We start from the raw sequence: 15,211 nt of genomic DNA, 5'->3' as shown, positions 1-15,211 counted from the left end.
TTCATTGTTGTAACAATTGTGTATGCTCAGAAGCAGTTGGAATAATAAAATATGAAAAGCCTTTTGATTTTCATTTGCATGTGAGCCTTTCCTAATGTTATGAGAAATGAAAAGAAATAGCAGTATAGTAATAGTAATCTTACTCTAAATATGTAAAGGAGTTTTATGAGCCTTGTTGCTTTAGAAATGTGATCAGTTTTAAAATTCAGTATTTAACACTGAATATTTACTATTAGTTTACATGAACAAACCTGACTGTCACTTCCACTGATCACTCTAACAGCAACTTCAGGATATATGCTTTGCAGAAATCATTACATAAACAGTTTTGGAAGAACATGTGAATGTACATATTGAGCACTTAAATAAGACACAAGTTATAGAGAGTACTAGACTGACTATTGTATCAATAAAATGAAATTGGAAAATTAATTGCTGTCGATGCTTTTCAATGTTAATAAAATTTTGTGTGTGTTCATACAGCTCAGGCATAGATGGAAATCCAACTGTATTCTATCGTTTAATGCCTGGATCTACAGCTCAAACAAATAAGTATCATACGTTCTACCTACAGCAAAGAACTGATAATGGATTTACTTGGGCAGATATAAAAGTAAATCATCCACTTGATTATGAATCAATTAAGGAGTACAATCTCACCATACGAGTTGAGGTAAATAAAAATAATTTATTTCCAGTGAGAAATGTTAGATAAAGTATTAATTCCATGCACAAGAATTATTCTCTTAAGATTTTGTTGGTGATAATATCATAATGAGTTTCTGTAAGTGATGGCTTTACAATATTATGAAGCTCGTACTGCAAAATATTTAAGAGACTTGAGTTGTCAACAGGGATGCATTAAAGGAAACTTGTCAGCTGTATGTTAGAACACAATTAGTGTTTGAATCAGAATCAGTTTGGACTATATTTAATTAGCATAGACCATAGCAATTCTTTTCATGGAGTGAAGTGATTGCAGCATTTTATGTTAAACCTGAAACATTGGTTACACACAGTGTATGTAAATTGCTATTAACTTTCCTGTCTGTGACAGGTACAAAGACATGACCTGGGTTTTTGCTGTTTGTGCAGAACCCGGGCATGTTACTGATCTGAGAGTGCACAGTTATCTGTCCAAGATGTTAACTACCTGTCTCTTCTTTTTCAAACACTGTGAAGCTTTTCTGCATGTCTTGCTGGGCTATTTGTCTGTAAATAAACACAAAAATATATGGCAATCTTAGTTGTGGGACACAGTGGAATAGATACATTAAATGGGATGTGTCCAGAATGGTTATATTGCTGCAAGGAATGTTTGAATCGGCAGCTTCTCATTGATTCCAACAGCATCACAGTTGCTAGGATATGGAATGACTCCATGCTTCAACCTTTTAGATGTTGCACTTTATCTTACAAAAGCATAGAGACATGAGCTCTGATTAACAATGCAGCATCTGTCTGCATGAGCTGTAAAATGCAATGAAGTTGAATGTTTATACAGTGTTATTTCTTCAGAATGGTCCATAACTATGTTCATTTCTTTATGGAACACCATTTACTTTTAATGTGATGTTATGATGAATATAATGTTGCAATACTCTTTATAAAGCATTGTTGTGACCAACAGTAAGTATAAAGGTGTAGCATATTATTGGTATCATGGAAAATTTCAATTATGAATAATGGATGTGTCAAATATCATATTCTACTTTGAGAAAACAGTATACATTAAAATCATATCCTTTCTAAAAGACATCCAGGATGTACTAAGCAGTTTAAAAAAAATTTCTCAACCCAGCAGATTCCACGTGTTATATAGCTTATTATTTTGAGAGATATTTCATCAGTTGAATGCAAATGGGATGTGCTAACTTGATGATGCTCTCAAATCTGCTACAGTATACAGTAGATCTGGATGGAAGCCTTCTCACAGATAATACCTCATGGATATATCTTTTGCCTCTTTCATTTGATCCTTACTCAAATCATAGCAGTTTGGTTTGGTTCCTACAAACAGTTTCTTCCCTTGCTGCTGTAGGAACCAAGCTGTGACTAGTAAGTGTGACATGCTACATCAAGTGTGAGATAAATTCCATATGTTTCTCTCAGATGGTATGCAGTGTTACTAATTGATAGTTTGTAATAGGTACTTTTACTACAGAAGACTATGTACATAAAGCTGCTTCACGTTATTCAGCTGACATTTAAATGCTTGTCAAGTCTGCATGAGACATAAGTAGGATGGCTTACCTTCTTTTTGTCATTGTGTTATACATCGGGTGATTCAAAAATAAAGGACAGATTCCAGTTGTTTATTACAGACAAACTATGAAAGATAGAAAAACATTGTGACTGTTACTGGATAGAAGCAGTTTTGAAGTTTTATGCTCACTCAGACACTATACACTACACTCAACATGAGCACCATGCATTACTTGAGAAACACCAAACTGGAGTAACTGTAACAGGAATGCCATACCTGGACATTCTGCAAAATTGGTTGTTTCCTCTGCTTCACAAATATACCAATGATTTCATTTTTATGCTACACATCATCCCGCCTCACTTTCATCTTGAGGTACTGCATTATCTTAACAACACCATCCAACAGTGATTGGAAGAGATGGATAACAAGATATTATTCATTGCTTTTGGCCTCCTAGGTCACCAGACCTCACACCTTGTGATATTTTTCTGTGGGGTTACATAAAAGAGTATTTCTCCCACCTATGGCAGATACTCTTCGAGATCTGGGAAACTGAATTGTTGAAGCTATCAATTTGATAAACAGGGACCTTTTGATTAATGTGTGGAATGAAGTGGACTACCATTTCAATGTTCCTCGAGCAATGAATTGTGCTCATGTTCATTATATATGTAGTGCCTGTGCAAACTTAAAGCTTTCAACCTTCCTCTATCCTGTGACATGCACAATGTGTGTTATCTTTCATACTTTGTCTGTAATAAACAGTTGAAAGCCGTTCTTTCTTTTGAAATCATCCTGTATATATCAGCAACACAAAATACTGAAACAATGAGAAGCAGAGAGCTGACATACAGCCGACAATAACTGCACATTGCACTGAATTAATAGAAGAAGATTGCTGTTAAACACATTTGTGCTTTTCAATGTTCTTGGTTTCTGATTTGTCTTTGACGAGTCTGTAAGTCATTTACACCTAATAAAGTATGGCAGTGGTGCAACTTAACTGTAAAGCAATATAGCCAATTCACGATGCAATACATAATTTATTTCAGGCTTCACCTTTTCTTTTTACCTCCTACTAGAAACTTTATATTCTTTCCCTGTGCATATCTTCTTTGTGTGAGCATTTCCTGATAGTACACTTCATAACTGTGATTCTTATTTCTACACATGAATTTCCTGTAAAACTAACAGCATAACATTAATTATGTTTTAAATTTTAGAATAATGGAGCTCAACAACTAGCATCAGAGGCTACAGTCTATATCATGCTAGAAGATGTAAATGACGAAATTCCTTTATTTACTGAAAGAGAGCAAGAAACTGTACTTGAAGGAGAACCTATTGGAACAAAGGTCACTCAGGTCAATGCGATTGACAAAGATGGGACTTTTCCTAATAACCAGGTAAGAAGAATATTTAAGCTTCCCATAAGAGTCCCCTTAAAAATATTATTTTCTTTCCACACGTGTATAATGCAAAAATACCTTGAGAAATAAATATATTTTTTTAAAATTATTGTTCCTTTGCTCTGATCTACTGATCTAATAAACTAGGAAAGGTATACTAGTGTGTGGGCATTAACAAATTAAGTTAACAATAGAAAATTAAACTCATGTCTTATCACTTTTTCTCTGTGAGCTGTTAAATATTACCTAAATATTCATCATCCCAGATAGATTTTCGTCCATCGACTTAGAGAAAGCAGTGGTATGATTATATTGCTATTTTTTTTTAGGTAATTTATTAGTTTGTGCAACACATATTTAATTACAGAATACAATTTGTGATTAGACAGGATTTTTTTTAAAAAAGCTTTTTATGAAAGTTAGTTGCCACAAAACAATGTATTTTACATGTTCATATCACATAGAAAGTTCTTCAGCTTAGAGAACCACATGAGCTCTTCCCTTTGATATCAGTTTCCCTAATAAATGAGAACTTTCATTCAAACTGCATATTAAGTTGAACTGAATCTTTAATTACTGTGTGAATCCTCCCCACCAATCATTCATTTTTAAGCTTTCATGGCCATGAAATCCTTCTCTTCCCCAAAAAACCCTTCTTTATTTTTGCTGTTTGCATTAACTACTAGTTCTTTTGGTCTGTTCATACATAAGTACCCTACAGATTAATTTTCATAGGGTATGTCTGCTTGAGCTACTAGATTTTTGTTAGCACATCTGCCCCCCCCCCCCCCTCCCCTCTCCCCCTTCCAGCTCCTCCCACACAAAGAGGTTTTTCTACTAGCTCCAGTTCCCTTCCCACTCCAACCTCAACAAGAGAGTCTATTACCAACTTAATTGATGCCTGTCAGTGTACAGCACTGTCTTCTGTAGTCATGGCCTTACTGCCATTGAATAGTATCTATGTGTGTAACATTTTCGTGCCAAACATATTACTTCCTCTATGCAGGAATGATTAATTGCATCTTAGCAGATAGTCACTTTTTCTGTGAAAATTGTGCTTAAAAACAAATCTCTGGAATAACCATCCTCTTATGTGAATTGTTCATATTGACCCAAAATACAGGTCCACTCATTACTGGTCCACTCATCTGGCTTCAGTTAACTAATATCATCTTCATGATTTAAGTACCAGATGAACACATACTCCACGTTCCTTCTTGAATGGTAACATCTTCTCTCAAATCAGTCTGATATAGTCCTCCTCAGTTCAAAATACCAACACTGTTAACATTGTCCACTACTTCTCTGATTACACCATAACAGTCTGTGTTAACTCTAAACCCACTAATCACCAACAATACCTCCATTCCAACGCCTGTCTCCCTTTTCATATCATCTCCACCCTATAACCTAGATAGCCACAGACATTGCATATTGAACAGTGAGTCAGTGCTGTGCAATTTGAGAACTGCAGTTTTGTAGTTTTTGAAAACTGACTACTTGTTTCACATTGTGGATTGGCTCATGTTGGCACCATTCGAGACAAGAACAAGAATCATTGTTGGGTATTTTAGTGAAAGTTCTTTTGTGTGTATTCGTTTCCCGTTACCTTTTACTTATAGAGTATGGAATTTCAGTTGCTGTAAAAATTCTCAAGTCTCTCTTACTGTGGGAATTTGGAGATTAATTTGTATTAAAAAAATTGATCATGCATAGTTTATATTGGCACCGGTATAACGCCTCAGACTTTTACTAAGAGTTTTTTTCCATTATTTACTTCAATCCTTCTCTGAGACTAGGATACTAGCTGTAGTATTTTGAAAAATATGTAGTGTGAGATAATTTGTGGCATTGGCCACATAGGGGTTATGGAAACACAGTGATAGAAAATTTTTCTCTGTCACTTGAATCACACCTTTTTAGCCTCATATTTTGCTATAGACAGTATTTCTTAAAACAGCCGAAATAACAAATTTTCATAAACCCAGTGTTTCTTTTCATGCACAAATTTAAGCACAGCTTCTACCAGATAGTGGAACATTCACAACCATGACCAGCAATAAAAGTCAGTCTGTTCATTACACATCAGTGATGGGAACCTATAATAATATCTTTTTACCAAATAGTTTGTTTAAAATCCATCAATTGCAAATCATTTAATCCAGGAACAATGTTTTTAACTGTTCTTAAAAAAAATTACAAGGTGCACAACTTTGCTTCCCATTTGCTGATAGGTAGCGACAGCGGACAGATGTACTGAGCATAAACGGCACACACGATTACAGCAGCCAAATAGATCTGCTATTGCCGAACATTGCTTGGATACTGGTCACCCCATGTTATATAATAACACCGAAATATTGGCATCCACGTTCAGCTATTGGGACAGTGTTATTAGGGAGGCAGTTGAGATTAAATTAGCGAGCAACCTCGTTAACAGGGATGGAGGTTTCTGTTTAAACTCTGTTTGGAATCCGGCTCTCTCCCTTGTCAAAAAACAGAGGAACAGAGTCAATGCTGCCTCACCTGCGAATTCATAATCTCACTATCGATAGCTCTGACTTTGGTCATCTTTGGTGGCACTAGTGTTCTGTGTGTGTGTGTGTGTGTGTGTGTGTGTGTGTGTGTGTGCGTGTGTTTTATCTTTCCTGCTTCTGTCCGAGAACCGAGGTATTAAATTTGCATGTACGCCACCTGTCCGTTGCAGTTTGCCTTGAAAATGGCGGGGTGTTCTCCCGCCGAAATATCTGCGGTCGCTGAAAGTGTTACCTGGCTGAATTCCCGGAAGTTATTTGAAAAAAAAACTCAAGAAGAATTGACATGATTAGTGGAAGTGACACAGCAAGCCATTTCAAAATGTCTCAAGGCTATGGGGATGATTCAGAAAGAAGGAACTTGAGTCCTATGTGAACTGAAACCAAGAGACATTGAACGGTGTTTGTGGACAGTTGCTTCAGAGGCAAAAACAGAAGGGATTTCTGCATCGCATTGTGACCGGGGATGAAAAATGGGTTGATTACGATAACTATAAATGCAAAAAAATCGTGGGAATATCACGGCCATGCTTCCACGTTGATGGCCAAACTGAATATTCGTGGTTCCAAGACCATGCTCTGCATTTGGTGGGACCAGCTCAGCTTCATGTACTATGAGGTGTTAAAACCAAGTGAAACAATCGCAGGTGCTTGTTATTGAACACAGTTCATGTGTTTGAGCAGAGCACTAAAAGACAAATGGCCGCAATACAGCGAGAGGCACAATAAAGTGATTTTTCAACATGACAATGCTCGACCCCACATTGCAAAGGAGGTCAGAACGTACTTTGAAACGTTAAAATGAGAAGTCCTACCCCACCTGCCGTATTCTCCAGACATTGCTCCCTCTGACTATCACCTGTTTAGATCAATGGCCTGGCTGACCAACACTTCCAATCTCATGATGAAGTCACAAATTGGATCGATTTGTGGATCGCTTCAAAAGATAAACAATTTTTTCTATGCGGGATTCATACACTGCCTGAAAGATGGGAGAAAGTAGTGGCCAGCGATGGAAAATACTTCAAATGATACACATGTAACCAGTTTGTTTCATTAAAGCCTGAAATGTTTGGGAAAAATGGCAGAAGCAAAGTTGTAGACCTTGTAGATTAATAAATGGTTGGAGATTCACTTCATTTACATAAATCCATTTTCTTTAGAGGGACAGCAGATGATATGCAAATCTCTGTTATGGTTGCAGGTTAATCAGTCAGTTAGTTAGTTTTGTGTTTCATGGATCATTTGCATTATAAATCATAATGATCTGGAACGAGTCAACCTGTATCCAAATAATGAATTAATTTGTAAATCGTTTTGAGAAAGGAATATTTATTCTAATGGTAGAAAACTGAAGCATATATTAAAATTTTTGAAAACTTTATCAGCGATCTTTTAAAATTAAAATTTAAAGATTGAAACAGTCTTGATTACAACTGTTTATTTTTATTGGAGTGACCGGTTTTGATTCTATTTGAGAACCATCTTCAGACTCCAGAATGGTGGGTGGACTCCGTGGAGCAAGTTGCACCGACCTTCAACACTAAAATAATGGCCAGCAGTTATTCCAATGTCGATGGTCAGCGCAACTTGCTCCACAGAGTCCACCCACCGCTCTGGAGTCTGAAGATGGTTCTCAAATAGAATCAAAACCAGTCACTCCTATAAAAATAAAAAGTTACAATCAAGACTGTTTTTAATCTTTAGAATGAAGCATATATTATTTTTCTATACTATCTTCCTGCAGTTTGACACACTTTGTCCAACGTTTCACAAGTTTTTTTTATTCCTTTGGAAAAAAAGTCTTTTGGCTACTCCTGTTATGAATTTTGCACCCCATCAATGACTGCTGCATCGATTGCAAATCTTCCCCCTCTGAGCATTTCCTTCAACAGTCCAGACATGTGGAAATCTGAGCCAAGTCTGGACTGTGTGGCAGGTGTTCAATCAATGAATCCCGATTCATTTATTGTTTTGGCCATCTGTTTGGTAGAATGCAGCTAAGCATTATCTTGCTGCAGGATGACAAATTTCCACAATTTTCCATGACATTTGGATCTGATTGCAGGTTTCAATTTAATTCACAACACATCACAATAATTCTAACTGTTCACAGTTTCACCTCTTGGGGTGAAATGAGTGGTTACCTCATCTTCCATAGCAACAGTGTTAGTATACCGAGAATTCTTCCGGGTTGTATAGCCGTGGTCCATGGAACTTTTCTATCCCTGACATTTCATCCAAAGCTACACTGGACATCTTCATGGAGTCAAATGCATTGGATAGATTGCAGAAAATACCAACTGGTGGTGTTTTGTTATTTAATGATTGTAAAATTACTAGTTGCTCAGGTGGGATGCTATTTTAGAATACATCACCATTTCAAAAATTTTGGAAAATTATGTCACTAGTTAAACGGGTAGGTAGTTATTGACGTCTCTTCTGCCACCTTTCTTATTGAAGAATTTAACAATGGCATTTTTAAATCTTACCACCACCACCACCTTAAAGCAGGAAGTACCATCTCTTGTCTGGTCCACAAACAAATCTTCCAATTCATGCTTGCATATAGACAGATGTTGCATCACAGAACTGCTCTGTCATCAGCCTCTACCATAGTTTGACAATATTGTGTAATGCCTTGAAATGATGAATATTTCGCCTTTCTTCCTGCACTGCCTGAAATGCTACCTGAGTGCCTACACACAATAACAGGCTCAATCATTACACCACTCCGGCTACCAAGACCATGGTCAAGAAAGTCTACCCCTTTGAACAATACAGTTGTTAAAATCTTTCCCATTTGCTGACACTGGTTGATAGTCCAGTTCTGTGTTAAGACAGCAGTTAATCTAACAGATGTAGAAAAATATCCATGACTAGCCATATCATCTGCCAGCCTCTTTGCAAAGACCTTGCAGCATTCTCTGTGAGCATAACCATTGACTCCTAGGAATGGCCACTTAATGATGGCAAATTTGACCACCTGGTCATAGAGCATCCTGCTTAGCACAGTGTTTTTGACTGTGATTGCTTCATAAAATTATAATATCATAATTATGTGCCATCCAGGCCATGATGTCCAGTACCAGCCCTTCAGTACCACACAGGTGGAAACTGCTGCTCTCAACACAACTACCACCATCACCACTTCCCACCTCTCTCCTCCAAATCCCAACTGTTGCTGAAAGTAATATGTATGTTTCTGTCCCAGTGTCTCACTTCCCCCACTATCCACCAACTCATCTTTACTGCACTTTTTTTACATTCTCAACCAAGACCAACAGTCACATGCATTGATCTCCTAACATTCAAGCATCTTGAATGTGTGTTTCTGATAATGCTTTTTAACTTAGTTTTTCTGAATATACAGACTTGCTCATCATCTATTTCATGTGGCAGACAATATCACTTGAAAATGCTACTTTAGTCCTCATTAGAAATAAAATGTTGTTTGGAGTGCATTTTTATGTGCTTTATCAGTAGAACAATGTGAAATTAGTTTTACATAATGTTCAATTAAAGGATCCAGAATGAGATTTTCACTCTGCAGCGGAGTGTGCGCTGATATGAAACTTCCTGGCAGATTAAAACTGTGTGCCCGACCGAGACTCGAACTCCCGAGTTCGAGTCTCGGTCGGGCACACAGTTTTAATCTGCCAGGAAGTTTCATATCAGCGCACACTCCGCTGCAGAGTGAAAATCTCATTCTGGAAACATCCCCCAGGCTGTGGCTAAGCCATGTCTCCGCAATGTCCTTTCTTTCAGGAGTGCTAGTTCTGCATGTTTCGCAGGAGAGCTTCTGTAAAGTTTGGAAGGTAGGAGACGAGGTACTGGCAGAAGTAAAGCTGTGGGTACCGGACGTGAGTCGTGCTTCGGTAGCTCAGTTGGTAGAGCACTTGCCCGCGAAAGGCAAAGGTCCCGAGTTCGAGTCTCGGTCGGGCACACAGTTTTAATCTGCCAGGAAGTTTCAATTAAAGGATATTTACTGATGATGACTTCAAGGCTCAGTACCAATAGCAACAAGAATAGGATGCTGTGTGATTGTGCTGTGAAGACGGTGTCAACTGTTACTCCTCAGCATAGCATACTTTCTGAGAAACTGTTGGAAACACGTTATTCTTCATGTTTTGCCATCACTAGCATTAAATGTCCATGAACTATATATAGTACCACACAAATTTGATGTATTAATTGGTCTCGTAAAATTACACTTCAGATATAATTCTGTTTGTAATGAGAATCAAAATTAAGTTTTTCATTGAGTATATTTGTGATGTGAAAAATGTCACAAGCTGTTTTGCTTGAAGTGTCTCCATTTGCACATCACAAAAATGAAATAAAAAATATGTCAGAATAATTCCACAGAGTTGTTACTAATTTACTTACCTCTTATTGACAAACATTTTTGGAACATTCACATATTAATCGTCTGTACAAAATGACAAAACATATGAAATTCTGAATGTTGATTATCCAGGACATGGGACACATCACAATGACAACAGCATGAGCACATTAATGACATAGATGAGCAGAATTTTCAAGGTGGAATGAAATTAGAACTCATACTGTAGAAGACAACCCTATTACCTGAACATTTCAGTTTTTGTGATTTTATAGGCACAGAAGTCATCCAATGAGACATAAGAAGGTTTGTGATCCCAGACTGCAGTAATATGAAATTAAATGTAATAAATGTTTTGCATTACAAAAACAATAGTAATTGGACTTCAAAAAAGAAATTTAGATGGAAGTTCGACTTACGAGAACATAAATATGCATTTGTTGGTGTGCTGATGGAGGGCGATTGTGGTGTCACTGAACCAATTGCTTCCGATGTATCTAGATGCTTGAAACATAAATACGTGCTTTATGCATAATTAGTAAAGGGCATTGATCACTATCTCAATAAATAGATTCTCCATCAGAGATAGAAGTTCTGCTAAAACTCAGAATGATATGATCACTGGTGTTATGAACAGAGACATCAATTAGTGGACATTAATATGGGATGTTCCCACCCTTTGCCTTTATAACAGCTGGGGAGAATTTAAATGAGGTGTCTGACTGTGGAGGAATGGCAGCCCAATCTTCCTCAAGAACCAAAACGAGAGAAAGTAATGGTGGCAGGCACCAGAGGCTGGAACAAAGTTGATGTTATAACTCACACCAAAGATGTCCCTTTATGTTCAAGCCAGGACTCTGGCCAACCCGGTCCATTTAGAAATGTTACTGCCCACAAACCATTGCCTCGCAGTTGCTGCCTTATGATCTGGTGCATTGTTGTGCTGATACAGTCATTGACTCCAAACAGTATGCAGTACACAATGCCACAAAATGTGTTCATATCCTTTCACATTTAGCGTTGCCTTAAGTGCAGTAAAGGGAACCACACCCCAACGCCAAAAAAGAAACATGTACTGTAACACCACTTCCTCCATACCTTACTGTTGGAACAACTTAATGGCAGGTAAAGTTCACCAGGCTTTGCATTGCACTGCCATAGGGTATAGCAGTATAGCACGATTCATCACTCAAAATCTCTTGTTTCCAATAATCCACTGTCCACTGTCATCACTCTTTACACTACATCTAACATCACTTAACTTTGATCATAGAAATGTGTGACTTATTACAAGCTGCTCGACCATTGTATCCCATTCTTTTTAACTCCCTACCCACAGTCATTTTGCTAGCTGGAATGCTGATAGAACTTAAGAGCTCATGAGTGGTTTCTTCTGCTGACTTCATGTGAATTTTTACAGCCACCTTCTGCACTGCTTGACAGTCCCTGTCTCTCAGTATGTGAGGTGTGCCTAGTCGTGGTTTAACTGTGGTTGTTCCTTCACACTTCTCATTCATAGTCAGATCACCAACAGTTGACCACCAACGATAAGTCAACAGTTGAAGTCACTGACCCTTCTTGACTGTCTGATTCTACTGTTATTGAATCTATACTGACAATACAACCTCCCCCCCCCCCCCCCCCCCCATCACCATCACCATCACCACCACCACCACCACCACCACCACGTTTTATACTGGGAAGTCCACTGCTCATGATATATAGTGGTCAGCTCCACATTACTCAGGTTACTTTTGATTACATAGTGTGCATATTACATGTGTGCAGCATATTGGAAAGCACATGTAGACTTTTTAACTAATAATTAAATACCCTAGATTTTGCAGTGAGGGTTGTATCTGGTGCCTCTCATATCAGCACTAGAAAAGTAGTGCATCACAGCTACTTTGAATCAGTTACTAGGTATGGCATAATTTTCTGGGGACATTCAACCAACAACAGTACAGTACTAGTGCTTCAAACGAAAATCATTTGACATGTGTAGCTCAACAGTGAGATTCACGTCACCAATTACTTAAATATTCCTTCTCTCTGAATTTATAAATTTTAATTTTAATTTACAATAACTACCACTCTCTTGAAAGTTACAATTTTGAGCCAGATTACATCACTGGTAACAAAGAAAATTTCAAACCTCCGCTACAAACTAAAAACTAAAACTTTATACCCAGGCACCACTAAATATGGAGACTAAAGATATAAAGTGATAAGTTAAAAGGGAATGTATTTAACATGGAGAATGGCTCACTGAAACAATAACTGTACAATTTTTAGTAGATAGTCCTGCTATTTCTTAATTTATTGAAGGCAATTTGACAATTTGAATAAAAATACATTTTCTGTACATTTAAAAATGGTACCACAGTTGTTGTGGTGCAATAATGCTGGTAAAAAAAAATTCAAAAGTTTTCTGTGGAGCTTTTTTAGTCAGATGTTTTACTGTAATTTTAACTTGCTCCTGTGTAACAGATCATAACTATATTGTGAAAATGAAAGTTGCTACTCATGCTATAGCGGAGATGCTAAGTTGCAGATAGGCACAACAAAAAGACTGCCACAAATAAGCTTTCAGCCAACAAGGTCTTTGTAAAAAATAGACAACATGCATGTGTGCGTGTGTGTGCGTGCGCTTACACACACACACACACACACACACACACACACACACACACACACACACACCCATGACTGCAGAGTTTCTGGCAGCTGAAGCTACACTGCCAGTGTGTGTTTTGTGTGTGTGTGTGTGTGTGTGTGTGTGTGCCGTCTATTTTTGGCAAAGGCCTTGTTGGTCGAAAGCTTATTTGTGACAGTTTTTTTGTTGTGCCTATCTGCCACTCAGCATCTCCACTATATGGTGAGTAGCAACTTTTCTTTTCATAATACTGTTAAATTCCATCCTGGACTTCCCATTATTAGATTATAACTATAAATGGTATTGCAGTATTTCCTGTAAATCAATGTCATACATTCCATTCTTTTGAATTTTCTTAACATTTATTTACTTTTCATATAAAAAAGGCACCCCCCAAGTCTCCTGTGTAACAAATCAGAGGATGCGAGTACTGTAAATTTTAAGACAAACATATCACATTTATACTGGAAAATACAGGACTGAATAAGAACATTATGAATTAGGATAGGTTGCTACCCACTACATATAGGAGACACTGAGAAGTAGAATGCCATATTTACAGGTAGACTGATCTATAGGACAAAGTCCTTCTTGATATTTAGAAAAACACACACACATTTATACACACACACAACTCACATACACATGACGTGTGTCATCTCTGTGTCAGGTCTCAGTGTCCAGAGAGGACAGAGACCATGTATGTGCGAGTTGCATGTGTGTGAATGAATGTGTATTTTTCTAAGTCTGAGAGTCTTTTCCAATAGATTAGTCCACTTTTAAATGTGCCAATCTATTGGTCAATGCCTCCTCTGGCTGGTTAGTAGCAAGTTACCATTACATTTACATTTACACACACACGCACGCACACACACACACACACACACACACACACACACACACACACACACACACAAAGTACTTTGCTTGCTGTTCTCATTCACAACATAAGTAAGTTCTTAATAGATGGAAACAACATACTGTTTGGCAATGGTACACTGTGTATTATATGCATATTCCGTTCTTGCCATAATGAAGATTCTACTCAAGGATATAATGTTTAAAGTATTTAGCAATAATCTGATCAGCCTTCAATGTTTCTTCATCTCCTGTAACTGCTGAATAATGTGTTCATTGGGCAATAATTTTGTTCTCTGTCAAATACAGGGCCTGTATATAAATTTGACATATATCCTCTTCTGTGACCTAGAAAAGAGAAGGGTTCGCACTTTTCCAGATGTTTGGTAACTTGAGAATTAAATTTTTGGCACATATAGCAGATTTTGCTCCTGTCATTGAGGTATGATGTGAGATGTTCCAGTGGCTGTTAATGTGGCCACAGAAATTAAGTCTTTATAAACATTGAGTCTGACCAGCATGTTGACTTCACAAACAATAACTGCTGGCTGGAAACTGTGCACTGTAATTCGCATATTGCTGTTCACTATTAAATTCAAGATCAGGAACTAGAAGAAAATAAGCAGCTGATCAATCTGTTTTCACTTTCATATCCTCAATACAGCAATGCAGTATATCCCAGATGGATGCACAATTTTCACACAGACAACAACCTCTTCAGTGGTGGCAGGCAGGCTTACAGTGAGAAAATTGTAGTCATAAATGTGTGGATATTACTTAAAATGAAAATACTGAACCTGCTGTTACCTCCCTGCTTTTGCATCATCTAAATGGAGGACATCAAACACTCACTGAAATTCAATATGTGTGAAATACATACCACAACAAAAAATTATAATAATTTTTATGACATCATATTAGCTGGCCTTGCCAGCTCACAACTAGACCTTGGGCAACTCCACACATCAGTATGTCACCACAACAAAAAGATTTCATACTCATGTTGTTGGCTTAGCCAATTCCCAAACAAACTGTCAGCTTCTAAACCAATCTATCCCTCTGGCTACGCTACAGATATGTCTGTCACTGTAACATACATTCCAGAAAATAATATACACTCATGGCCATTTAATTGTGACATCAGGAAAGGTAGCAAATAATGATTTTTTTATTGTGCATGTACAGTGTAGTATAAAG

The 15,211-nt window shown here is 37.4% G+C and overlaps 1 protein-coding gene across 1 annotated transcript in view; it reads left to right on the top strand.

Moving 5' to 3' along the window:
- Positions 1-15,211, top strand: part of LOC126484751 (neural-cadherin-like) — a 395,219-nt gene that overhangs the window by 32,827 nt on the left and 347,181 nt on the right. The window contains exons 11-12 of the mRNA XM_050108346.1: positions 484-673; positions 3,433-3,615. Coding sequence (XP_049964303.1) covers positions 484-673; positions 3,433-3,615 — 373 coding nt within the window. The remainder of the gene's footprint in view (positions 1-483; positions 674-3,432; positions 3,616-15,211) is intronic.

Source organism: Schistocerca serialis, chromosome 6, assembly GCF_023864345.2.
Source record: "Schistocerca serialis cubense isolate TAMUIC-IGC-003099 chromosome 6, iqSchSeri2.2, whole genome shotgun sequence".
NCBI lineage: Eukaryota > Metazoa > Arthropoda > Insecta > Orthoptera > Acrididae > Schistocerca > Schistocerca serialis.
The sequence above is the reverse complement of the archived record's forward strand: the minus strand, read 5'-3'. Positions and strand labels throughout refer to the sequence as shown.